The sequence below is a fragment of the Adiantum capillus-veneris genome, chromosome 15 (assembly GCF_014529385.1).
Source record: "Adiantum capillus-veneris isolate H3 chromosome 15, ASM1452938v2, whole genome shotgun sequence".
In the NCBI taxonomy this organism is placed as follows: Eukaryota; Viridiplantae; Streptophyta; class Polypodiopsida; order Polypodiales; family Pteridaceae; genus Adiantum; species Adiantum capillus-veneris.
The window spans coordinates 149,357,826-149,385,646 of record NC_140945.1 but is presented as its reverse complement, the minus strand read 5'-3'; the positions used below and the strand labels follow the sequence as shown (position 1 = coordinate 149,385,646).

Here is a 27,821-nt window from a genome sequence, read left to right as displayed (position 1 = left end):
CCTCATCATGGTAGCAATGTAGTCCCACTGCACGAGTCAAAGGTCTTTTCAATATCCACTTGCATGACCAACACATCTTGCAGCATGTACTTAGCATACTCCATGCCAATCGTAACATTAGCCAAATTGTCCAGGATTTGAGGACGTGGAATGAAACCATATTGAGCCTAGTGCAGCCCTGCAAACAAATGGTCCTTAATGCGATGCACCAACATATGGTAACAACCGACATCAAAATAATAGGCCACCAATAAGTGAATTGTTTGCAAAGCCCTTGCTTAGGCAACAATTTAAGTAGACCCTCTTTCCATGATAGTGGCAAATCCTGTTTCTCCCATGTCGTATTTAACATGAAAAGCAGTGGTTGTTTGAGAACATTCCAAAAGGAGAGGAAAAATTCCATAGTAAAGCCGTCCCAACAACTGGGAGATCGCCAACGGCCCAATGCAAGCAAAGCGCTATGCAATTCAGAATCAGTGAAAGGGTCCTCAAGGCATTATGCATCTTGTGAACAATCGAAGAAGGCTGAGAAGGAGCAGCAAACACCTGTCGATAGTGTGAAACCATAACATCAGTAAGTTCCAAGTTCCTGCTTCGAAGAAGTCCATGCACCCGAGAAAAGCACAACCCGCTGGATTGCTTTAAAGACCCTTGTATGATGCAGATGCTTGAAAAAATGCTTCGAAGCACAGTCTTTATCCATAAACGTCTGTTGACAGGCACGCATCTGCCTCTTAGCAACTTTCCGCTTATCATTTTGTTGAATACACACAGTAGCTTCACATAACTCTACCATTTCAGAGTTAGAAAGAGGCTACAAATCAACCAATTCTTACATGCCAATTCTTGCAATCGTTGACAGACCTATTTCGCATCAACGACACCCTTCCAAGTGCACTACATATAATGCGTACCATAGTCATGGATAACATTGTACCCTCATGACAAGACGATACCAGGAAGTATCCAGATCAAGATGAATATGAACAAGTGGAGTGGGGGGAATGACGTTTGCAATCATGTCTCGAAAAACCTCATGAGTAAGATAGGCATTGTTAACATGTAGCAAACGTTTCCTAGGTAGAGGCCGATCACAAAGAGACTGCCCAAAGTACAAGGACAATAAAAGAGGGTAACGGTCCGATAACCGCAGTGTGTAATCAACCCTCATATCACATACAAACTCTTCATATTGTTACCAATTAAGCAAGTGCCAACGATCTAACCATGCAGGATAAGAAGAATGAGCAACATGCTGAAAGGTAAATCTAAAAGCATTTGGATGCAGACAACGCCATAGATCAATCAATTGAGCAGAGGCCCATTCTTGCCTTTCCGCAAGTAACACATGCAAACTACCCATGGTACCATCATTCGTAGCATGGGTATTATTAAGGTCACCACAAAAAAAAATACATTGGAAGTCCATGGGTGAGAGGAGATATCTTGCCATAAAGCCGCTCTGTGCCCAGAGGTTGTATATACATAACACCTCCAAATTCATACCAGACCATTTAACAAACATTGCACAACCATCCACCGGCCATGCGGATCATTATGCAATAAAACAGGCTTAAGTTCATGACGAACTAGTAAACCCGAGAAATCTTGCAAGCCAACATATGCAATCCAATAACCGGCAAAATAAGAACATTGACCAACAAACTCGCGCCGATTATGTTCTTACACGCGTGCACGCACACACACATACCTTCAAGCACACTTTTAACTCAGAATTTTTATATGGAATTTCAATAAAACCCTACAGCGAATTGGTGATTCTTTGAAAACTTATGGACAGCATTCTGCCAGCCACAAAGGTAGCTTCAAACTCAAACACCACCAATCAAAACTTCCACCTGCCTCTTGCAAGACAATTGCAAAATACAAAGAAACCAAGAACATGAATACAAGATTCCCACACAAAAAAAATTTATCGGACTGGAGGGTAGAGGAGCCGGTTTAGGGACACTCAAATCATATGGGCCAATTTAAGGGAATTCCAATCTTCACAATTCCATCTCTTATGATATTCCATGATTTTTTGAATCAAATTTATGTCAAAGATGGTTGACGTGAAAATCTTTAGGTACAAAATGTCGTCCACACCAAATATTCAAATAATGAAAAAGATACAAAGGATTGGGACCGTCCTTTTATTGGCTCCTCTACCCTACATACTTTTTTTTTAACAAAGACCCATGAGATAAAGGCTTAAGCTTGTGCTTTGTGACCACCCTAGTCCTTAATTCATATAAGCAGAGCCCTCCAAGCACAAGGAACTCAAATTTTGTGTATAGAAGATCAATTAAACCTTCTTGTATATTAATGAGGTTTTGGAAAACCCTCTGTACAGCGTTCTGCAAGCCACAAAGGTAGCTTCAAATTGAAACACCACCAATCAAAACTTCCACCTGCCATTGCAAGACAATTACAAAATACAAAGAAATTGGGAATATAAATACAAGATTCCCACAAAAAATCATTCCACTGTATACGCTTCAGGACTCTTCAAAGAAAGCTTAAATTTCCTCTGCCTTCCACAGATTATTTGACATGGTATATTTTCTCTGAAGACCCATGAGATAGAGCTCAAGAGCAAAAAGCCACGGCACTTCGGAAAGTGCTTCCCACCATTACAATCAGCAGAGCCCCAAGCTGAGGCTCTGAGGACCTGCCACCAGAAAAAAGCTAAGCTTCCCTTCTCTAGCTTTCATGTGTCTGAGGAAAAGAATCCAATGCAGCAGTACTGCTTGAAACTGGTTGGCTTGCTGGTGGAAAATTCAGCTCAGCAGAGTCTCCAAACTGCCTTATCGCCATCCCATCGTAGGCGCAAGCAGCTTCTTCCGCTGTGCAGAATGTACCCAAGTACGTGTGCTTCTTTGTTGACGGATTATAGTATAACGATTGGTATTTGTGCCTAGTAACATAAACACCACGATAAGGAAGACAACTACGGCTACTGTGCTGCTTTGGTGCAGCACCAGAAGAACCCATACCAGAGCTAACTCTGTGCCTCTCTGCTAAAGGTTCCGATTGCTTTGTCGATTTCCTCTCACAGGACTCTGCTGTGGCTACTTCACTACTCCCTAGCTGGCCAAATGAAGGAGCAGGCCAATTAGAGCAATGAAGTGGCAGAGGACGTTCCATATCCCTGCCATTAGTTTCACTTGGATCCTCTTCCTTCACTCTACTCGTGTTATTGGGGCTTCTATTCATCTCACCGTCGTCATAGCTATGCTTGTGTTGAGTGTCGTCCGAATTACCTTCGATATCATCTCTGTCCTTATCCTTTGAACATCTTTGCTCCTGCTTATCCTGCAAAGCACGTTGTCGGGAAGTCGTCTTGTATATGCGAGAGTACTCAGACTCAATATAAAAGTCATTATCAAACCCATAAAGCGATCTCGTACGCCGGGTTCTTGTAGCAGCAGAAGATGATGGCATTGTTCTTCTATGCCGCCTCAAAGGGCGTCCACCTTCAGCACTTTCAGAATGAGTTGCAGCTTTCTGACGCTGACTACAGCTTGCTTCCTCTTTTTCCTGCTCTGTGCTGTCAACCGCAGGACGCCTTCCATCAAACTCTCCAACCTCCTCCTTGTCTATAATCTCTGCTTTGACCGGAAACAATTCAAGTGCCAAGCTTAAAATATCACAAATTTTGGTTGAAGCCTGTTTCATGGAAACTTGTGCTCCAGGCTCCTCCTTGCAGACTTTAAGACTAAAGTTTTGGTTAGGCACGCTCAAGGCAGCCTTATTCTCATCACCACTGACTGCCTCACAAGCCTCGGGAGCCCATCCAGGCTGGGTGACAAGCCTGTCAAGCATCTCACTCTTCCGCTTCTTTTTAACATGGGTACCCGCACCAATGCTCTGGTCTCCAGTAGACAACTTCTCAACTTTGTCAGCTAATGTACTTGTAGAAGAGCTCTTTGTTTCATCATGGTCTTGAAACTCACCAGAATCCTTGTGGAGTGATAAAGAATCCAAACTTTTTTCTTCGCAGATTCGTTGTTCTGTATTGGTGTTGCATTCAGCCTGAATATCAGCTTCTTGCATTCCTGCTACAGCTGATGATAGGCTTTTGAATTTCTTTCTTTGTCTGCCACTACGCGGAATAAAAGATCGCTTTTTGTGTTGCTTCAAAGCACCCTTTTGATCAGCACTTTCTGCACCATCTAGTTGGCTCAGAGAAGCATCACTTCGCATAAAGCATGAGCTACTACTTGGGTTATCCTTAGAGTCTCCCTCCTCTTTGGAAAATCCTTGACGAGATTTTGCACCAGACTCCCCCAGGTTAAAGCTCAAGTGTGGCTCATCTCTCAAACTGAGAAGGCATCTTGAAGTTTCTTGCAATTCTTGGTCAGAAGACCCGTCAATCTCTGCTGCCCTATTAACTCCACAATAAACTGATGCCTCCTTGTCACCATCAGTGGTTTGAGCTTTGGAAACCTCTATGTCCTCTTTGAAAGCCGAAGTAGTTATATCAGTTCCAGCTTCTGAACCACCAGAAGCTGCTGAATTGTTGAGCAACCTGTTTTTGGATGCTGTGGCCTCATCTTTTTTCTTCCCAGTCGATGATCTCCTCCTTTTTGGAGTCTCTTTCAACAACCCAGAAGCATCAGTTTGTGAAGGACCGCTCGCATCTGCAGTTTGCACAGCTCCTTGCAAAAAGTTGGTTACTGCTCCCTTGCCACGGTACATTCGGGCAGCTTCATCATAGGCATGTGCAGCTTCTTCCTCTGTTGTAAAGGTTCCTAGCCACAATCTCTTCCCTTCAGGGGTACGTATCTCAGCACCATAGGCACCCCAAGGTCGTTTGCGGACACCTACAAACCGAGAAAAACAAATGCGTTTACCCTGACTTCGCACTATTTCAAGCTCTTTCTGCTTCTTATTATAGTTGACCAGTCTAAAATTCCCTTCAGCAGCAGACTGGCCACCCACTGTCGTAGCATTCACTACTCCAGCGTCTGATACAGCACTCAAGACTCCAGTCTCTGACATTGGCATAATCTGCTGCTTTTGGTGCTCCAGTTCAGTTGAGCTCAGCAAAGGATGGTTTTGCCATTTCGAAGGATCCCACATCTGCCCCACTTGCATAACATTCACTGGTCCCACATCTAAAAGAGACTGGGTTTCCTTCTCTTCTGAGGCATTTCTTCTAAGACCGTCTTTGCTCAAATTGGCAAAAAAACTCTTGCTTTCCTTGGATGCTCCTCCAAAACTTCCACTCTCAGTTAAGTGGAGTACATCTTTCTTTTCAGCACCATATTCATGGTCTCTCGAAGAAAACAAATGTAAAATTTTACTCTCACTAGCATTCTTGGTTGCTTCAGTGTCAAAGTGCCTCCGGTTGACAGCCGCAGTAGCTAAAGCACGTCCGAGACTACTGAGAGAAGGAACATCTGTTTGTGGCAATTTTCTTGAAGCGTGAGCTACAGGTTGCAAGCTCCGATAAGGACGGAGTGTATGAGTATCATGAGTGAATTGTACATAGCCCTCATTTCTTAACTGATGAGCCATCACTGCTGTCATCATCACTGAAGAGAATGGCCCCAAATTGGACAGGCTGTTCTCATATTTCTGTAACAAGATACGTCCATTTGGAACCACAGACCCCCCCTGTTGATGGGCTTGACAGAATCTGCAATTAAAACAGCAAAAACTGTTCAAGTTTCATACCTCAAACCAACTATCGATACAACAAAGCACATCACGTTTTGGAAGTTACCTGGTGTCCTCTAGGTGGAGACACACTGGAAACGAGCATCTTGCACGCGTGAATCCCTCGACAAAATCACATTGCTTATAAGGAGCCGAAGGCTCTTCAAGTATGTGCTTAATGCAATAACAGAATCCATGTAGAGCATACTGAGAGCATGATTCCCTGACTGATAGGCAGAATTGAGCTTCGTAAGTCTGCTTCTTATTGAAAATGGGCTTTTCTACGACACCCCTAAATGATGTACCCCTCATTGGCGCATATGTTGAAGTTGAGACCACCCCCTCCAAAGATGGGCGTTTCTCATTCTCCATGTGCATTGAGCTTTCAGGCAAACAATCTACAGATAAAAGGGATGCCTGAACTAGCTGATCAAGTCCACTGACCTGCACCCATCCATTATCCGTATTTGTGTATTTCAAATCAGAAGATTCATTGGCATTATTTCTTTCTGGACATCTCTCGCTTCTTGAAGCTATACTCTCAGTTGCAGTTGATCTTCCAAGGAGAGGAAAAGAAACTCTGAGCTCCCCACTGTTCGGTGCTAGATTTGTATCCTCTTCGAAATCACTTTCCAACTCTGGTGAATCCATGGACATACCGTATGCTTCTCCATTATCATTCTTAACAAGCAAAACCACAAAGCTTGAATTTGACTGGGACCATGAAACAAGTTTGAATGAGATTGACAGTCTAGTGCAAATTACATACCAAATCTAAGCTCGCTTGCCTCAGGGAGGGAGCATCAACAGGAATGACATGAACCCTGAAATAATCTGGCGCTAGTATTTCAAGGATGAGTACATCCCCATCTTGAACATTTCGAAATGACACAAATTCTGGCCACCCGAGAGTAAATGCAAGCCTCCTTCCAGATTGCATGTACCCCATCCATTCGACTTTCCACTTTAGACCATCTTCATCCTCTAAAACTGCTTGTCCTTTTGATCCAAGTAAGTATGTGCTCATAAATAACACTGGAAGCGCCTGCAACATTAACGAAAATAAATATGACAAACAAAGTAACTCTTCTTGTTCAACCCAAATCTTACCATTCTTCCTGACGGGCCCAGATATCTTTTTTGTATGGCCTTGGCAAAGGAGGGATATCTGGTGATAATATCCTTCACAAGATTGATGACAGCCCTTCGATTTGGACTGGTGATTGCTTCTCCAACATAGGGTGTAAAACCAGGTTCTCCAGCCTTGGGACCCAAAGTAAGATCAGTCTGCCCAAAAGAGGAATTAAATGAAATACGACAATGGTATGCATGAGTAGACACTTCTACATCAGCCTGCCCAAAAGGGGAATTAAATGAAATACAACAATGGTATAAATGAGTAGACACTTATTCATACGAGCACACAATAAATTGGGAAAGGATCGCTGAGATACATAATGCAAACAACCATGGGGAAAAAGCCAGTACAGACAGAAAAAAGATAGGAATGCAGCACTGTACATGCAGCTTGAATAAAAGGCAAAAGCTGAGTTGAAGCTGCTGCATAAACCTGCCCGAAGCTCTTCTGTGGCCCAAGCACTGCGAAAAACCATTGAACATCCTTCATTTGAAAAGACAAAACGCCTCACTGACCTGCTCCATGCAACAACAACTCACTCCAAACCACAGGGCAACAGGCTATGCACACCATATCTCTAGAGCACCAAATTCATAGGAACATGGGTCACATCCCAAATAGTCAAGGCGGGGAACGAGGGACAGGGTTTAGAGGGGAACCTTGATTCCCAAGGGGGGTTTGAAACAAGGGGGACGGCTTGGACAACGTTGACACGAGGGGGACACAGGGATAGTTGAAACCAGAGGCCAAAAAATGGGCATTCCATGTTACTTCTCTCTGTTTTTCTTGCATTGTGGCCTGTGTTCTCTCTCTCAAATATGGGGGATCATGACCTTGTACAGGACAGTTACAGGACGAATGCATACGCACCAGGGAATGTCAGAGATCATTCACTCCACCATTGGGGTGAGGCAGGGTTGCCCACCATCCCCCACTCTTTTTGGCATGTATGTGGATGAGGCTTCAAACTACGTAGAGAGGGAGGGTGACAGAGGAACACAATTGGCAAGGACATGGACACCCCTAATGTTGTATGCACATGATATTGTGCTTATTTCAGATTCACCTGAGGGGATGCAGCGCCATCTTGATGCTTTACACACATTTGCGCAGGATACTAGTATGTTTGTTAACCTTGGGAAAGACCGGGATTATACACGTGTTTTGACAAATGGTTAGGGGAATCCAACGAGCCATTCTCCGCGTTGATCAGATTCCCAAGTGGGCAAGATGTGCAATAGTTTAACTCAAAAACTGACCCCCTGGTTCAATTCATTAAAATATCATTAATATGATTTATTTCGTTGGGTCTAGTGGATAATTTACCCTACCTAACCCTCAGCAGGTAACCCTCCGCGTTGATCAGATTCCCAAGTGGGCAGATGTGCAATAGTTTAACTCAAAAACTGATCCCCTGGTTCAATTCATTAAAATATCATTAATATGATTTATTTCGTTGGGTCTAGTGGATAATTTACCCTACCTAACCCTCAGCAGGTTAGTAAGTCAAAAACCTTGCCTATTGTTGGGTTAAAGGCCCAAATGGCCCCCTTTAATGTATATTTTAAAGGTTACTAACCTTTGGCCAAGTTCACATTCAACTTGGCCACTAACTTATAAATTGGTCCTATACAAATAATAAAGGGAAAGTGAGTTTTAACTTACTCACTCACTTATTCCCCTACAGATAGCGTGCTTTCTCTCTCTCTTCTATCGTTCTGCTAGCGCCTTGCTCCTTGCTGGTCTTCGCCACCTCTCCCTGCACACACCCCGCACACTCTCGCGTGCTCTTTCACTTGCACACACCGCTGTGCGCTCATCAATTGGTATCAGAGCCCGATTAGGGTTTTCCCCCAAACCTGCAAACGCTGAATTTCAGCCAAGAAGGTCAACTTTCACGCGAGATCTTGCAATTTCGTCGCCAAAGGACTCGTCCACAAACACTAGACAGCTCCCGGCAAGTGAAATTGACCTAAAACAGACTGAAATTAGGTCAAAATCAGCAAATTACAGGTTATGACAGCAAATTACAGGTTATGCAAATGATGTATTAAGGTGTGGGAATACTTTTGCTACGTCCCCACTACCCGAAAACAGTCAGTCTAGCTTAGGAAGTGTTCTGCACTTTTGTGAGTCTGCCGTGCATGCCCAGGCACTTAGAGTAGATGCATATCCTCTCGTTGCACACAGCATGATCATCAGCATTACCATCATAATCCAATAGAATCCATCAGGAGCATTTTTCAGTGCATTAAACCTATTTTTCCCATTTTTTGACATTTTTCACTTATTATTTTAAGTGACTTTTGTTGGGAACTGAGTAGGGCAATTTGGGTAAGATAACTTGTAAGCAAACCTAGGCTAGCACTATTTGGCAGAAGAGCAAGGAGAACACAGGCCAAAGGAAGCAAGTTACCCCTCTCTCTCTCAAGCAAGACCGTTTCCCCCTTGGTGGCGATTTTCCTCCAAGCAAGGCCAGCACCTGGCGTTTTTCAGCATTAGCCTCATCGCCCTTTCCCTAGCATTTTCAGCAACGCCACAGCATCAGCAATTCAGCGATAAAGCCTCAGAAATTCAGCGTTTAAAGACCAGCTAAACCAGCGTTTTTGGAAGACTTCAAGGGCCTGCAAATCAGTGTTTTTAAGGGCATCAGAAGGCACTGAGATTCTGCAGCAAATCAGCGTTTTCCATGCTCCAGCACTTGCGTTTTTGCAACAGCAGATTTCAGCCCATTGGCGTTTTTGGACAGCAAAGCAAGCACATCAGTTTTCAGCCACTGAGTCGGTCTCATCATCCACATCGTCGACATCGACATAGCCCTAGATTGCATCAGTTCTCATCCATCCACTTTGTGCCAGTTTGTGCAATCAATAGTAGACCACTCTCGCCAACGAGAGTGGGCCCTTCGGAGGAGGGTTTTACAACGTCTCTGGTGTCGTATTCTCTTTTCCCTCTATCTCTTAGTCTCATACACCTTCACGCATACTGTCCATTCACTTTTGTTGTGTTCATTGCACTCTCTCATTAAGAATGGGAGGCTCTCCCTTCCATAAGTAAAAGGACCCTTGAGCACAATTCGGAGCACTCATCTTGAGCAAAGTTCATCATTCATTCCGCTGCACCTTACATTGGTATCAGAGCTTTGGCAGTGTTCTGTATCCTGTAAGAAAAGAACCATAAGAATCACATGAATTTTTTTTGCTTGTTGCGGTCACACGAACCCAAGTTCACTTGGGCGTGTCGATTCCTAATCGTGTTTTTGAAGAGTGACAGGAATCCCAAGAAAGAAGGGCTTGTCCAGCCTCCCCTTGTGCCTCTTTTCACTCATTGAGAGCGGACCGTGCACTTAGCGGCCGGCCAATCGACGTGAGGTGGGAAAAAGCAACCTTGGTGTGAGCGCAAGGCCGCCAAGGGGTGCGCCCGCGGAAAAGAGCAGAACTCGGGTGAAGAGAAGATTCTTCTCTAACACAGATTGCAAGCGAAAGAAGACCCTCAAGAACCCAAGACCCATAAGAACCCAAGTTCCTCGTGAACTTAAGAACCAAAGATCACAGTGCATGGTCATCACCCGAAGCCGAATGGATACTTTGCATGGAGGTGATGAGCATGAAAGTAGTGAAAAAGAATTTCCTCACCATGGAGGTTTTCCTAACCCTCCCTCTTCGCCATCTACGCCAGGGATTGCACCAAACCCTATGGAGGCTTTGGTGAAATCAATGATGGACATGATAACACAACAACAAGAAGCAAATCGTGTTGCGTTGGCACAACAACAAGAAGTGAATCGCGTTGCGCTGGCACAACAAGAAACGACTCGCATTACTTTGGAACGCGAGCGCGATGCACGAAAAGAAAGAAAAGCACAAAGAAAGGGGGACGCCGAAGCAAGACGAGCGGCCTTTGGGGCCGATCGTGAGGCTCAAAGAGACCTACGCACTCAAGAATTGGTTCGACAGGTTCTTGCCTCGAAGTCCGAACCAGCCAAAGATGTTGGTAGTTCCTCAAGTGGCGCAAACCGCAATTCCGACTCCAACAACCGAGCCAGAGAGAAGTTGACTTTCAGTAAGTATGATGGTAAGATGGATGCTACGGTTATTCATTCTTGGTTGCATCAATTTAATGTTTTTTTTGCGACAACTAAGAAGACAGGAAATAGCAAAGTTTTGACGGCAGCCATGTACCTTGCCGGTGATGCCATAAATTGGTACCACACATGGCAAGAGGCACAATTGGCCACGCACCTAGAGGAAGCTGATGAATTTACGCCCCTTTCCTTCAGTTGGGCTGATTTCCAAGACAAGCTCAAGGCGCAGTTTATGCCACCTCAGTACCTCGCACGATTGAAGGATGATTGGCGTGCTCTCAAGCAAAATGGTATGCCAGTTATGTCTTTCTCTAATCGTGTTTTGCAGCTCGGCACTCAATTACGCAAATCGGATGCGGAGCGCAAGGAGGCATTATTTTATGGATTGGACGAGTATTGTAACAAACTGCTAGTATTGTAACAAACTACTGACGTGTCAAAGCCTAAAAAATGGAGCCAACTTACAAATGCCGGCCGAGGGGCCTAAACCCTAAGAAGAGCAAGTAACATAAGAAGTCCTACCAACTTATGGAGACCCCGTTCGATGGGGCCCCAAGTGACAAAGGATCAAAATAAAGCGGGACCTGCACACACACACACAAACTAATGACGTGGTAGAATTCCAAAAATTGCGCTGACATGATGACGTGGCAGGCTGTACGGATTTCCGCGTTTTGCGATGGCTGATGACGTGGCAGGCTGTACGGATTTCTGTGATTTACGTTGGCAGCTTTTTGGCTTTGCTTTTGGACAAGATGCTTTTAAGTTTAAAGGCTTTTTACTGTACCCGGACTTATTAGCCACTCCCACCCTTACTTCATCGCAAATCGGGCGCGCTCCCGTCTTCACCGCTCATGTCTTACAGGGCATAAGCCAATTAAGATCACTTGCAAGAGAAGGATCCAGATTTGTTTCAAGTCACTGTTTTTCTCAAAAGTAATGCCATGCAGATGTTGATGTCTACAGCTACCAAGCAGAATACTCCAAGTACTTAGCAAGCTTTCAAGAAAAAAAAAAATTGCCCGAAGTTATATGGTTTTCTGACCTCTTCCTTCGGAGTGCAACTTCTTGCAAAGTGGGGTATCCTGAAATGCTTGCCATGGCCTAGCAGATTATAACTTGAAGTTTCTCGACATCTCCCAATAGATGTCTCTTCATGATCAGATGACCTTGGAGGTCCAGTGCGATTGCTATCTTGGGACTACCATCGCCGCCAAAGGAACACTGTTTGTCCAAGAGCTGATGGACCATGCTGTGGTGTAAGGTGCAGCGGAAGTGAATGTTGAACTTTGCTCAGAATGAGTGCTCCGAACTGTGCTCAAGGATTCCTTTTACTTACGGAAGGGAGAGCCTTCCGTTCCTTTAGTGAGAGAGTGCAATGGACACAAACAAAGTGGATGAACACTCTAAATGAAAGTGCTCAGACTGAGAGATAGAGAGAGAAGAGAATACGACACCAGAATGTTGTCAAACCCTCCTCCAAAGGCCCCACTCTCTATGGCGAGAGCGATCTACTTATGATTGCACAATCTCTACAATGCTTGGACTTGCCGACGATGTCAACGATGATGAGGACGACGACGGGATGGGCTGAAATCTCAAAATGCTAATGGCTGAAATCTGCAAATCTTTATCTGCTGAATTCTGACTCTATGTCAGTGACGATGTCGATGGCGATGATGCGACGACGATGCGCTGAAAACACAGATTTCATTTCCGGGTTGAAACTGTAAACTTTGTTGATTTCACCGTGCGGCAAGGATCTGCTGCGGGAAGGTGAGATCTGCGAGGTTCGGGACTTGTTCTGCGATGTCTAAGTGCTGAAAACTGAAAACGCTGGTGCTTGTGTTGGTTCCGTCGCGGTAGATCTACAAAACGCTGAAATGCCTGGCAGATGCAAAAACGCTAGAGCTGAAAATTTGACTTGCGGTGGAAATCTGCTAACGCTAGGGCTGATCTGTTGTCGCTGTGCAAATCTCCTAACACTAGGAGTCTTCTGCTTCTTGTTGTCGCCAGGAATCTGCAAAATCAAAAACGCTGGCTGATCTGGTCCAAAAACGCTAGGTTGATGCTGAGTTGCAAAAACGCTAGGCCTGCTGTTGGGGGTCCTGCTGAGAAGGCGGCTGTTGAGCGTGTACTCCTGCTGCCTCTTCTACCAGAATGTGCTAGCGCTAGGTTTCTATTTATACAAACTTAGCAAAATTGTCCTACCTAGTTTCCAACAAAAGTCACTTAAAATTAATATGTGAAAATAGTCAAAAATAGGGAAAATAGGTCTACGCACTGTAAAAATGCTCCTGATGGTTCTGATGGAAATTTGATGATCATGCTATGTGCAACCAGAGGATATGCATCTAATCTAAGTGCCTCGACATGCACGGTCTGCGAACAGACTCACAAAAGTGTCAGAACACTTCTTATTCTAGACTGACTAAACTGAACCGAACCCTGGTCATGTTGTATCTTGTCCACGGACACATAGGGTTGGATGTGTCACGTGACATCCCCTCCTTTTCAAAGTGAGGTACTGGTACCGAACTGTATGGCATCGAGGGAGATCGCTAACAACATCCGGAATCCTGGAAAGGACTCTTCGCCGGCCCACTCTGAGGTGTGGGTCGCGCGATACTTGAACTTCATAAAGGTCTGCAACGCTTGCTTCTTTGGGCCGCGCCGAAAGCGACACAAATTCTTCTGTGGCTCCTTTAATGCTTCAACTTCGTCTAGAGTCATGCTTCTTCTTTCTTTCAGAATCTCCATGGCTGAAAATTCCTGAAACCACTTCCAACACAAAAACATGAACATACCTATTCCATGTAAAGTGTGGATAAAATCTCGTCTTCTCTAAAGACTGTGCATACAATATAGATGAACAAATAGACGGAGTGCCAAACCGTTCACCACACACACGCAAACAATGAGATCACATCTTGTCTTCTTTCTGATCTAAATCAGTCGATTGTGGCAAAACACAATGGAAATGCCCATGCTTGGTGCTCATACTTTCTTGTGCTCTTTCTACGAATCTGTCATGTCAAGGAAGAGACATGGAATGTGACTTCCGTGAATGCATACTTTTCAGCTTTTCATGAAAAATCCACATACATCCGCGCTCATTCATGAGTAAAACATGCTCAACATACAATATGTCATGCCTAAGAAAAGGGACCACATAAAGAAACTGACTAAAATACAGGCAACGATCATGAATGAAACACTCGTACAATGCGTGCTAACTAATCATGCGAACACATAATATTTCTTGTAAGGATTCTTTGGACCTAGGCTCGAGAGTCAAGATCGGCTCTTCGTGTTTGATCGAATCTGCAACGAGGTTAGCTTCGCTAGAAAAAGCATCAACTAACTCATCATCCTTGTGAACAATGACATCATCTTCATGCAACTCATCATGCTTGTGAGAAATCACATGTTGATCGTGCAAATCATCATCATGCAATTCAACATGCTTGTCATTATCATTCAAATCATCATGCAAATCGGCATGTGTGTCATGCTTTGAAGAAGAAGAGACTAAGAGAGTCTCCTTCTCCTGATTCTGTTCAAACTGCGCCTGCACAATTGAAAAGTCGCAAGAACTCTTTCATGTGTTGGTCGCTCTTCTCTTTTCTTGCTTTGTTCTCGCGATCAAATTCTGCTTCTCTTGCTTTGTCTTCCAAGCACGCTCGCTCGTACTTACGCTCAAAGGCTACCAATCTTTCTTCGCGTTCACGTGCTATGCTTGCCATTCGTTCTTCCTATTTCCGTTCTATGGCTGCCATTTTTTCGTCGCTTTCTAGCTTATTGTCCATCATCATCTTGTCGAAAGCCTCCATAGGAGTTAGTGCAATCCTTGTCGTATAGATGGGAAAGGGGGAGGGTCGGAAAAACCTCCTTGTGGGGAAAATTCTTCTTCGCCTCTCTCATGCTCATCACCTCCAAGCAAAGTATCCATTCCGCTTCGACTGATGACCATCCACTGAAGTCTCGGGTTCTTGTGGGTTCTTGTGGTCTTGGGTTCTTAAGTTCACGAGGAACTTGGGTTCTTGGGATCTTGGTTCTTGGGGTCTTGGTTCTTGGGGTTCTTGAGGGTCTTGAGGTTCTTGAGGTTCTTCTTTAGCTTGCAATCTGTGTTAGAGAAGGCTCTTCTCTTCACCCGAGTTCTACTCTTTTCCGCGGGCGCACCCCTTGGCGGCCTTGCGCTCACACCAAGGTTGCTTTTTCCCACCTCACGTCGATTGGCCGGCCGCTAAGTGCACGGTCCGCTCTCAATGAGTGAAAAGAAGCACAAGGGGAGGCTGGACAAGCCCTTCTTTCTTGGGTTTCCTGTCACTCTTCAAATACACGATTAGGAATCGACACACCCAAGAGGACTTGGGTTTCGTGCGACCGCAACAAGCAAAGATGTGGTTCTTGTGGTTCTTTCCTTGCGTGATACAGAACACTGCCAAAGCTTTGATACCAATGTAAGGTGCAGCGGAAGTGAATGTTGAACTTTGCTCAAGATGAGTGCTCCGAACTGTGCTCAAGGATTCCTTTTACTTACATAAGAGAGAGCCTTCCGTTCCTTTAGTGAGAGAGTGCAATGGACACAAACAAAGTGGATGAACACTGTGAATGAAGGTGCTGAGACTGAGAGATAGAGAGAGAAGAGAATACGACACCAGAATGTTGTCAAACGCTCCTCCGAAGGCCCCACTCTCTATGGCAAGAGCGGTCTACTTATGATTGCACAATCTCTACAATGCTTGGACTTGCCGACGACGATGAGGACGACGACAACGAGACGGGCTGAAATCTGAAAATGCTAATGGCTGAAATCTGCAAATCTTTATCTGCTGAATTCTGATTCTATGTCGGTGAGGATGTCGATGGTAATGATGCGACGACGACGCGCTGAAAATGCACATGCTGAAATCTGCATTTTCCGGGTTGAAACTGTAAACTTTGCTGATTTCACCGTGCGGCGAGGATCTGCTGTTGCAAGAAGGTGAGATCTGCCAGGTTCAAGACTTGTTTTGCGATGTCTAAGTGCTGAAAACTGAAAACGCTGGTGCTTGTGTTGGTTCCGTCGCGGTAAATCTGCAAAACGCTGAAATGCTTGGCAGATGCAAAAACGCTAGGGCTGAAAATCCGACTTGCGGTGAAAATCTGCTAATGCTAGGGCTGATCTGTTGTCGCAGTGCAAATCTGCTAACGCTAGGAGTCTTCTGCTTCTTGCTGTCGGCAGGAATCTGCAAAATCAAAAATGTTGGCTGATCTGGTCCAAAAACGCTAGGTTTGCTAAGTTGCAAAAACGCTAGGCCTGCTGTTGGGGGTCCTGCTGAGAAGGTGCCTATTGAGCGTGTGCTCTTGCTGCCACTTCTGCCAGAAAGTGCTAGCGCTAGGTTTCTACTTATACAAACTTAGCACTATTTTGCACTATTTTGGAAGTTTTTGCACTATTTTTCTCTATTTTGGGACGGAATTTCTACTTTCCCGAACACTGAAGGAATCTAACCCTAATTTTTGGTGCAGGTTCTAAGATGGAAAGTCAGTCAACTTTTTGAGCTCAGCTAATGTCGAGATTGCTTTTTAAGTTTGAGTTCTGTTTGATCTTGTTTGGTAATCTTGTTTGGAATCTGTTTAAAATGGATGGTATCTGTTTTGAACTTGTCTTGGTGCCGATTTGAAATGTTTAACTCTGGTTTTAATACTGGTTTCGTTGATTGGTGATTGTACTCCTGGGTGGAGAAGTGAGAAAATCTGTTTTGTTATTGTTTGAACCTCGGAACGACGCAGGCCGATGCCTGGGGAGCGTTTCATTGTATGTTTGAAAACATCAGAACAACGCAAGCCGATGCCTGGGAAGCGTTCCATTGTATGCTAGAAAACCTCCGAACGACGCAGGTCGATGCCTGGGGAGCGTTTGGTTGTATGCTTGAACCTCCAAGCGACGCAGAGTGCGGTCTAGGGAGCGTTTGGTTGTACAGTCCTCTGAGTTCATGGCCCAGACCTTTTTAGGTTATTTGCGGGGGGAGTGACGAAGTAGTCGTTGAGTAGCTTCATACCGCAGACCATTTGTCTCGGGGGAGTGCTCAGCGGCGCTGTTTGTTGTGTCTTGTAACATGCATATGTAAGAATTTGTGTTGCATTGTGATGTGCCAATTACTGAATATTCCTAATTGGATGAGATTGCCTGGGTATGTAATTTTAGTGCATCAAGAGACCCTTGGAAGATCAGTACGGTCTGGGTGTGATGGTTAATTTTACTACGCCGGAATATCAAGAGTTCCGATCTGGACGAAAGGGGAAGCTAACTCCTTGATCAAAAGAGCTAAAAGGAGAAGCTAACTCCTTGATCAAAAGAGCTGAAAGGAGAAGCTGACTCCTTGATCAAAAGAGCTGAAAGGAGAAGCAAACTCCTTAATAAAAAGAGCAAACTGATTGTCCCTCTGATTGTCCCCCGGAATGACCCTCGGAAATTTTTGAGCTAACTTGAGTTGCTTTGCAGATATGCTGTAATCGCGGACGATTACTCTCTTTCAAGAAGGGGAGATGTAACAAACAATTGAGGTGTCAAAGCCTAAAGAATGGAGCCCACTTACAAATGCCGGCTGAGGGGCCTAAACCCTAAGAAGAGCAAGTAACAGAAGAAGTCCTACCAACTTATGGGGACCCCGTTCGATGGGGCCCCAAGTGACAAAGGATTACAATAAAGCAGGACTTGTGGACACACACACAAACTGATGACGTGGTAGAATTCCGCAAATTGCGCTGACATGATGACGTGGCAGACTGTACGGTTTTGCGCTGGCTGATGATGTGGCACGCTGTACGGATTTCCGTGATTTACGTTGGCAGCTTTTTGGCTTTGCTTTTGAACCAGATGCTTTTAAGTTTGAAGGCTTTTTACTATAAACTGCTTTTTAGGCCAAGGGCCTTTAAATATGAGGTTAGGGCTCATTTCTCTGGCATGCTTCCTGGAGAAGGTGCAGAGTCTGGAGTACCATCTTGTACTGTGTTGATGAAATATAAAGAAATACCGAAAGGGGCGCTAAGGTTTGGGGCCAATACTCTCTGGGATAGAATTCCGCCACTCCGTGTCGCGTGTCGTCTCTCTCTCTCTCTCAATTCAGTTGTTATTGAAGTGCTAAAAGTCTGTTCAGTCTGTTCTTTTCTATTGGCACGTGGTGCCCGCCTTGTGACAAGTATATCAAGTTTGATGTGGAGGTGCTTGATCCAATTTGATCTCAACAAGGCGGTGGCGATTGCTCTCACACAGGAGATGAAGCACAACAAGGGAAAGCCTAAGGAAAACAAGACTTCTCAAGGAACCCCTCAGAATTCTCAGAACATGCAGAATGGTAAGAATGGTAACTCTTCTAGCCTATCTTCCTCTAATTCTTTGGAAAAGAACTCTAACAATGAATCTAAGGGTAAAGCTAAAGCACCTGCAAAACCTAAGCTAACCCCGGATGAAAAAGCTGCACAAGGAATTATAGGAGGATACATCACGGCTGAAGAACAAGTGATTTATGCTAAGGTACATGTTATCAATGTCACGTCAAGGGTCACATTAAGAAGGCTTGCCCTAAGACATCCCTACCTAAAGAACCAAAGGCACCCACAGCAACCACAAGCACTTTAATGAACCAAGTTGAATCTTCTCATGTCTCTGACACACATATTGATGAGTCTCTCATGAAGTGTTATGGTCATGTAAAGGGTCAGCGTTTTGTCATATTGTTTGATCCAAGCAGTATGCATGATGTGATTAGTGCCTCTTGTTGAGAGAGCCCGCCTAAAGGTTAGTCAGAAATCTCCTCTCGAGGTTTCTAGCTTCGCTCCTGGTATGGACTCTCTCATCACGAAAGAGTGCCTTGATGTGATGTTTACAGTTCAACAAGCTGCTTTCCGTAGGAAATTTCTTGTGTCTCCTCTCTCACGATGTGATATGCTTTTGGGCATAAGATGGTTTCGTGAGCATAACCCTCTCATTGATTGGGAGGCTAACACTCTCACATTAAATGCCAAAACTAACTTCCCCCTCCTCATTCGAGCTGAGAAGGGTTTCCATTCTTTGCCTCTCATTTCTCATGTACAGGTAAAGCGTGAATTACGACGAGGAGCACAAGCGGCATTCATCTGTGCTGCTCCAGTTTCCCAAAGCATTCAGGCTCCAGCTAAGTATTCAAATTTGTTTACCAAGTTTAAACATCTCCTTTTGCAGGACGATCTTCCACCCCGTCTCCCACCCGAGCGGCCGGAGGAACATCGTATCGAGCTTATGGAGGTGGCACAGCCTGTCACTAAGGCTCCCTACCGTTTGAACAAGACACAAGAGGAAGAGCTAGAGCGACAACTCACGGAGTTGGTGGCTAGAGGATTCATACGTCCTAGTGTAAGTCCTTTTGCTGCTCCTATTTTGTTTGTTCGCAAGAAGGATGGTTCGTCTCGTTTGTGTATTGATTACAGGGCATTGAACAAGATGACCGTCAAGAACAAGTTTCCGATGCCTCGCATTGAGTATATCCTTGATAGGCTCAATGGGGCAAAGGTTTTCAGCAAAGTCGATCTAAAGAGTCGATACCATCAGGTACGGGTATTCAAAGGCGACATCTTCAAGACCGCTTTTCGCACCGAGAGAGGACAAAGGGAGTATATTGTTATGCCTTTTGGATTGATAGGTGCCGTGGTTACATTTAATCGTCTCATGGTAGGTCGTTTCGGCGATATGGTCGGTGTATGTGTGTTCATCTTTTTGGATGATATTTTTATTTTTTCTGCATCGTGGGAACAACATGAAAGGGATATCGAAAGGGTACTAACAGTCGTACATTGCCGCTAAGAAGTCTGAATTTTTTTCTTACTGAAGTCACTTATCTGGGTTATATCATTTCTGCAAAAGAAGTCAAGCTAGATCCCGCGAAGGTGGAACAGGTTCGTAATTGGGATTTGCCCAAAACTGCATATGATGTGAGTTCTTTTCTTGGTTTATGTCAAGCATATAGTTCGCACATAGGGAATTTTGCACACATTGCCGCACCTATGCCTGATGTTTTGAATGGGGTAAAGACTCGCCGTCAACGCGTAGACTTGCCCGAAGCAGCCATTGAGGCTTTCACAGCTCTCAAGGTTGCGGTGATAGAAGCACCGTGTCTTATCCTTGCCTCTTGAGATGATCCCTTTGAGGTATGGACGGATGCGAGCAATGGCGCCATAAGCGCTGTGCTTTAGCAGCATGGTCGTCTTGTAGCTTTCCTTAGCCGGAAGCTCAATAGTGCGGAAAAGAATTATTCAGTTTATGATAAAGAACTTTTGTCTGTCATTCACTCTCTTAAGCATTGGAAGCATTTTCTTTATGGTAGAGAGTTTACAGTTCGCACAGATCATCAAGCCCTCAAGTGGCTCCAGTCTATGCCTAGTGCTCATTGGAGTGACCGCCAGGCATGGTGATCACAATTTTTTGAGCAATTTGGAGGTTTGATTGAGTATGTGCCTAAAAAAGCTAACCCTGTTGTTGCAGATGCGTTGAGTCGCAAAGGACAAATTTTGGCTCTTGAGTCAAGATCCACATTTTCTATTCAGGGTGTGTCTTTCGACAGCATGAAGAATCAGTATGCGGATTCTGAGTTTGGTAAGCATTGGTTGCAGGCTCTTGCTTCCCAAGGGCCAAGCAACTCTCTCATTCGTGATGGTTTGTTGTATTTTCGTCAACGTTTATGTGTGTGCCTTCTCTCAGGCCAACCATATTGCATGATGCACATGATTCTCTCATGGGTGGGCACAGGGGAATGAACACCACTTTGGAAAAAAAACAAAGATTCTTTTATTGGCCTAAAATGTGAAAGGATGTGTATCGTTATGTCACTTAGTGCACTATATGTCAAAAGGTAAAAGCTCCTCGGGGTAAGCAACAAGGCCTCTTGCTTTCGCTGCCTATTCCCGATGGACCTTTTCAAGATATTTCCATGGATTTTGTGACTAACCTTCAACCAAGTTTGCATTGAAGAAACACTCAATGTTTGACAATTGTCGATCGTTTCAGCAGGTTTTGCATGTTAAAGCCACAATCACTGCACAAGATGTAGCACGGTTGTTCATTAAGCATTGGTACCTCCTCTGTGGTTTGCCAAAATCAATTGTTTCAGATAGGGATGTTAAGTTCACGTCCAATTTTTGGCGCGCGCACTTTAAAAATTTTGGCACTAAGTTGAATTTTTCGTCAGCTTTTCATCCACAGCAGATGGTCAAACAGAGATTTACAATCAATTGGCTTTTGATGTTTTAAAGTCATATGTGCATGATCAGTAGTCTCAGTGGGAGCTCTATCTCCCATTGGTTCAGGCTATTTTGAATGACTCTTTTTCTTCTGCCATTGATCGAACTCCGTATGAGGCAGCTTTTGGCCGTCCGTTCCAGTCACTTTTGACTCGCTCGATCAGTCAAATGCTTGATGCCAATGTTGAAAGTCAGTCATTGGATGAGATTTCTGAGAGTGTGAAGCTTCGGCTAAGCAAGGCTCAAGAATCTTATTCACGACATGCTAATAAGCATCGTCAGGATGTTTCGATCAAGGAAGGGGATTGGGTGTATTTAAGAATCATGAAGCAACTTCTTAAGCAAGTTGGAAAGAAGTGTCCAAAGTTGTCTTTTCGTATGTATGGTCCATTTCCAGTCATTAAAAAGATAAATGAGGTTTCAATGAAATTGCAGTTGCCTAACACATGGTCAATGCACAACGTTTTCCATGTTTCTTGGTTGAAAGTGTTTCAGAGAACACCTCCAAAGGACATTTCGGAAGAAGAAGAACCGGAGATCATCGATGAAGCTGAAGTCATGGAGCCGGAGCAAGTGTTGTTGCATCGGTTTTGATATGGTTCGAAGAAGCAAGTGAGACAATACTTCTTGAAGTTCAAGGATTGAGGAACCCACGAAGCGGTGTGGGTCGACGAAGAGTTTTTCAAGGATTATCCAGAGTTGTTGACAGACTACAAGAAAGCTATGCAGCTCGGTACGAGTACCTCACTTTAAAAAGGAGGGGATGTCACGTGACACATCCAACCCTACGTGTCCGTGGACAAGCTACAACATGACAAGGGTTCAGTCAGTCCAGTCAGTCTAGCTTAGGAAGTGTTCTGCACTTTTGTGAGTTTGTTCGCAGACCGTGCATGCCCAGGCACTTAGAGTAGATGCATATCCTCTGGTTGCACACAACATGATCATCAGTATTACCATCACAGAATTTTCCAGTGCATTAAACCTATTTTTCCCATTTTTTGACATTTTCCACTAATTATTTTAAGTGACTTTTGTTGGGAACTGAGTAGGGCAATTTGGGTAAGATAATATATAAGCAAACCTAGGCTAGCACTATTTGGCACAAGAGCAAGGAGAACACAGACCAAAGGCAGCAGGTTCCCCCTCTCTCTCTCAAGCGAGACAGTTTCCCCCTTAGTGGCGATTTTCCTTCAAGCAAGGCCAGCACCTGGCGTTTTTCAGCATTAGCCTCATCGCCCTTTCCCTAGCGTTTTCAGCAGCGCCATAGCATCAGCAATTCAACAATAAAGCCTCGGAAATTCAGCGTTTAAAGACCAGCCAAACCAGCGTTTTTGGAAGACTTCAAGGGCCCGCAAATCAGCGTTTTTTAGGGCATCAGAAGGCACTGAAATTCTGCAGCAAATCAGCGTTTTCCATGCTCCAGCACTTGCGTTTTTGCAGCAGCAGATTTCAGCCCATTGGCGTTTTTGCACAGCAGAGCAAGCACATCAGTTTTCAGCCACCGAGTCGGTCTCGTCATCCACGTCGTCGACATCGACATAGCCCTAGACTGCATCAGTTCTCATCCATCCACTTTGTACCAGTTTGTGCAATCAATAGTAGACCACTCTCACCAACGAAAGTGGGGCCTTCGGAGGAGGGTTTTACACGTCTCTGGTGTTGTATTCTCTTCTCTCTCTATCCCTCAGTCTCATACACCTTCACGCACAGAGTCCATTCACTTTTGTTGTGTTCATTGCACTCTCTCATTAAGAACGGAAGGCTCTCCCTTCCATAAGTAAAAGGAACCTTGAGCACAATTCGGAGCACTCATCTTGAGCAAAGTTCATCATTCATTCCGTTGCACCTTACATCACTTATTATTTTTAAGTGACTTTTGTTAGAAAGTAGGTAGGGCAATTTTGCTAAGTTTGTATATAAGCAAACCTAGCGCTAGCACTTTCTGGCAGAAGAGGCGGCAAGAATACTTGCTCAACAGGCAACTTATCAGCAGGACCCCAAGATTCTCTAGCGTTTTTGCATCACTGCAGATGGGCTAGCGTTTTTGGACAAGAACCCAGATCAGCCAGCGTTTTTGCATTGCAAATCAGCCCTAGCGTTAGCAGATTCCACAGCATGACAGCAGATCAGACCTAGCGTTAGCAGTTTTCCCCGCAAGATCAGTTTTCAGCCCTAGCGTTTTTGCATCAGCCTGGCAGTCCAGCGTTTTGCAGATCTACCATGATGGAACCAACACAAGCACCAGCGTTTTCAGTTTTCAGCACTTAGACACAGCAGAACAAGTCCCGAACCTCGCAGATCTCACCTTCCCGCAGCAAATCCTCACCGCACAGTCAGGTCCTGCGAAGTTTGCAGATTCAGCCCGGAAAACGCAGATTTCAGCATCTGTGTTTTCAGCACGTCGTCGTTGCGTCGTCGTCCGCGTCGTCATCAACATAGAGTCAGAATTCAGCAGATAAAGATTTGTTTTCAGATTTCAACCCGTCTCGTCGTCGACGATGTCGACGACGATGAGGACAACAAGACGGGTTGAAATTTGATTTCAACCCGTCCTCATCGTCGTCGACATCGTCGGCAAGTCCAAGCATTGCAGAGATTTGTGCAATCATAAGTAGACCGCTCTCGCCATATAGAGTGGGGCCTTCAAAGGAGGGTTTGACAACATTCTAGTGTCGTATTCTCTTCTCTCTCTATCTCTCAATCTCGGCACCTTTATTCACAATGTCCATTCACTTTGTTTGTGTCCATTGCACTCTCTCACTAAAGGAATGGAAGGCTCTCCCTTCCGTAAGTAAAAGGAACCCTTGAGCACAATTCGGAGCACTCATCTTGAGCAAAGTTCAACATTCACTTCCGCTGCACCTTACACACATGGTATCAGAGCTCAGGCTCTTCATGTTCTAGGCGCTTCAGCACCTTTCCGCATGAGGTTCTCCTCCCAAGGAATCAGATCAGCCAGCGTTTTTACACATCGCCAGCGTTTTTACACCATGAGGGGAGACGTTGTCACAAACTGGTGACGTGGCAGGTCCCCGGACGAACCCACACACAGATGCTGACATGGCAGTCCAATACGGACAGTTACTGACGTGGATCCCCGGAAATCACGTTCACATGCTGACGTGGCAGCCCGTACGGTGCTGACATGGCAGGGTCGGATTTTACGTTGACTGCTGTACTGATTTTCCGCAAATCACGCTGATGCTTTTTTTTGAAAGATTTTTGGGATCAGTTGCTTTTTGAAACGATTTCTTTATTTTAGAAGCTTGAATGCTTTTGAGTTTAACTGCTTTTGGGGATCTGCTTTTGGCATCCCTTGTAAGAATAAAAGGGCCCTAAGGGCCTCACTCTTCGGAGCATCTGGACGCAAAGTCTGAGAGCAAAGGACCCTGTGGGAGTTGTACTTTGCTCAAAGATTAATATAAAAGAAATACCGAAAAAGGAGCCCGTCTTTGGGGCCAATCTCTCTTGGCACGAAACTACGTCGGGCCGTGTCGACCAAAATTGAACTGTGATCCGATCCTTTCCTTGCAACACTTATGGATTCTAGCAGAGATCAGTTGACTTCTCTGCATTTAGGGATGCGGGAGAAGATCACGGAGAAGATTCTCATGAGCAAATCAGAAGTGAACTGCCCACCTTGGCCTACTCAGGCAGAAATTGCAGAGATGGAACATCGACAATTGGTTGACGACACGACAAAGATGATGGTTAACATTGCGAAGGATCCAAAATTTGCAAAATTTTTGACTCAGCAATCCTTCGATGAAGTGCACACCCAGTGGCAGAAAGCCACAGAGCCACCCATCAAACCGGCACTCAAGAAACCTCCTGCTCCGAGGATGTTTACGGAGCAAGAATTGGAAGAGGTGGTTGTTACACGGATTACGTAGCTTTTTGACGCAAACAACAAAGCCAAAAAGCACGACACAAAGCAAAAGAAAGGAATTGACTTCCCGGATTATTTGGGTCGTCAATTTACTTTTACATCAACGAAAAACCAGAAGAAGCGTGTACGATTTGAAGGACTACCCAATTCTTCTTCTTCTTCTTCTTTTTCTGACAGTTCTTCCAGCTCTTCTGATTCGAGCGAAGAAGACAGAAAAGGGAAAAAGCGAAGCAAAAAGCAAAGCTTCGGAAAGGGCCAAAAAAAGGCAAAGAAGATTAAATTTTGCCCAGTTTCTGACAATTCTACCGAGGACTCATCTTCCGAAAGTTCGGACTCTGACGATGACCGGTTTTATGCCAAAAGAAAGCATTGTTACAGAGCCAATCAATATGATTTCCTCGACAACAAGGACAAAAAGCCCAAAGAATTCAAGGAGGGAGGACAGGCAGTAAAATTTGAGCATTTTTCACGGTTTCGAGATGCTCCCAAGACTTTATCCAACAGTTTGACATAGCATTCTCTGGAGGCCGCTATACAGAGCACTCCAAGATTAGACGGGCGACATCCATTTTGAAAGGCAACGCACGGACATGGTGGTCCACTCTGTTGTTAAGAAAACAAGCGCTGACAAAGTGGTTGAAATTTAAGAAACTCTTTATTTCTTCATGGCTCACACAAGAATACGAACGAGACGTGATTACTGACTGGAACCATGTTCAGATGGTCAAGACAGAATCATTGGATTCTTACTGTGAAAGATTTTGGGAAATTTTCTACCCGTTTCATCATTTAAGAAGATCAGTTTCAGGGAGCAGATTGAACGGTTTAGTTGTGGGCTTCCCGAAGAAATTCGAGACTACTGTCTCGAACAGAAGTCCGAGTCTATACAACAGTTGATGGGACATGCGAAGCGCGGATTTGCTATACATTCGGGTAAATTGACTTACCCATCAGATGAACCTTCAACAAGTCATAGCAGAAACAATCGACGAAGAGATAGACGACCTTCACTGATAGAAGATCAAAGGGATGAATATTTCAAAGCAGGGAAGTGTTTTGAATGTGGAGAACAAGGACATATCGCTACAAAGTGTCCCAAAAGGCCACAAGAATCAGAATGACTGGCACATTGACTGAACAACAGAACGAGGCGATACTCGTTCCAGAACAGCTTTTTGAATTAGCATTATTTGGCTTTATGGATTTCTGAAACATGACTTTTTGGAAGATGATTTTGAATTTTGAATAAAACTGATGTTTTCTGAAAGAATCTGGGAAAAACAAAAGAGCAGGATTAAGAATGAGATCGAGCACAGGTCCAGAAAGAACCTGATAATGAATCATGAATCACGACTGATTCAATGGAATGAATGACTAGACCACTCTGTTCAGTATGAACTTAGTGATGGATTGAGATTCCTAGAAAAGATTTCTCGCACACGACAGTGCTTGAGGCAACAGATTCTCGCACACGACAACGCTTGAGGTGAAATATTTCTCGCACACGGCTTGAGGCGAATGACTACTTGAACACGACAATGCTTGAGTCGGAAATTTTTATTTTTATTTTTAATCTCTATAGACATAATCGCAATATGGGATTAGTTAACCCGACATCAATAAAGTCCGGAATGGATCTAGATGTGGTTACTAAATATGTTGGTGGCAGTCATTGTCTGAGATTTGGAATGAATGTTTCTGTGATTGATTGTCATGTGATGTCCTGTGATGTCATGTGCAATGATGTGACTGTCGTTTTTGTACATGTGCTAGATGTGTCGTGTCTAGTGCGTCGATACTAACAGTCAATGTCTACTAAGACAGTTTATGGCCTCTGTCTGTTTTGCAGGCGTAATCGAGGGCAATTACAATTCTTTCAAGAGGGGGGTGGGGTATGTCACAAGCTGGTGACGTGGCAGGTCCCCAGACAAACCCACAGACAGATGCTGACATGGCAGTCCAGTACGGACAGTTTTGCTGACATGGATCCCCGGAAATCACGTTGACATGCTGACATTGCAGTCCGTACGATGCTGACGTGACAGGGCCGGATTTTACGCTGGCTGCTGTATGGATTTTTTGCAAATCACGCTGATGCTTTTTTTTTAAAGATGTTTGGGATCAGTTGCTTTTGGAACAATTGCTTTATTTTAAAAGCTTTTAAAGCTTGAATGCTTTTGAGTTTAACTGCTTTTGACATCCCTTGTAAGAATAAACGAGCCCTAGGGCCTCACTCTTCAGAGCATCTAGACGCAGAGTCTGAGAGCAGAGGAGCCTGTGGGAGCTATACTTTGCTCAAAGATTAATATAAAAGAAATACCAACATGGGCGCTAGTCTTTGGGGCCAATCTCTCTTGGCAAGGAACTACGTCGGGCTGTGTCAACCAAAATTGAACTGTGATTTTAAAGTTGTGAAGTGATTCTCCTCGTGTCGTGATAGAATCTAGACTTGGGGTGTCCAAGTTGGTTACAGGCGCCATCAGTTGGAGGATATCCATCGCAAAGACCTCATCCTTCCCCTTGCGTTTTTGTTGGAGAACACCAGATCTCTACCCTCCCCCATCAGTGCTAGCCACAGAGGCATGTTTCATCGCCAGGACTACCTCTGCTTCATCTACGTTTTTGGGGATAACCTGCGGTTTCAACAGCATGGAGGGAGCGTTGGGCTTCTCACCCATTGGATCTTGCCCCAACCCACACGGCTTCGCATCCGGTGCGTTGCCGCCACAGAATCCTCTCTCTATACACTTCAGATTTCATCCATATACACCTGCTGTTTTCTT

The 27,821-nt window shown here is 44.6% G+C and overlaps 1 protein-coding gene across 6 annotated transcripts in view; it reads right to left on the bottom strand.

Moving 5' to 3' along the window:
• Positions 1–2,288: 2,288 nt before the first annotated feature.
• The window catches only part of LOC147441662 (uncharacterized), a 42,342-nt gene continuing 16,809 nt past the window's right edge, over positions 2,289–27,821 (bottom strand). For 4 of the 6 annotated variants that reach the window (XM_086483220.1, XM_086483221.1, XM_086483222.1 and 1 more), the window contains 4 exons: positions 6,778–6,954; positions 6,437–6,712; positions 5,735–6,348; positions 2,567–5,647 (listed from right to left, as the gene is read on the bottom strand). In XM_086483220.1, the coding sequence (XP_086339346.1) occupies positions 2,707–5,647; positions 5,735–6,348; positions 6,437–6,712; positions 6,778–6,954 (4,008 nt within the window). In that variant the 3' untranslated portion in view covers positions 2,567–2,706. Of the gene's footprint in view, positions 5,648–5,734; positions 6,349–6,436; positions 6,713–6,777; positions 7,021–7,188; positions 8,434–27,821 lie in introns of those variants that run through there. The other 2 variants (XM_086483223.1, XM_086483219.1) reach the window with 2 other exon arrangements.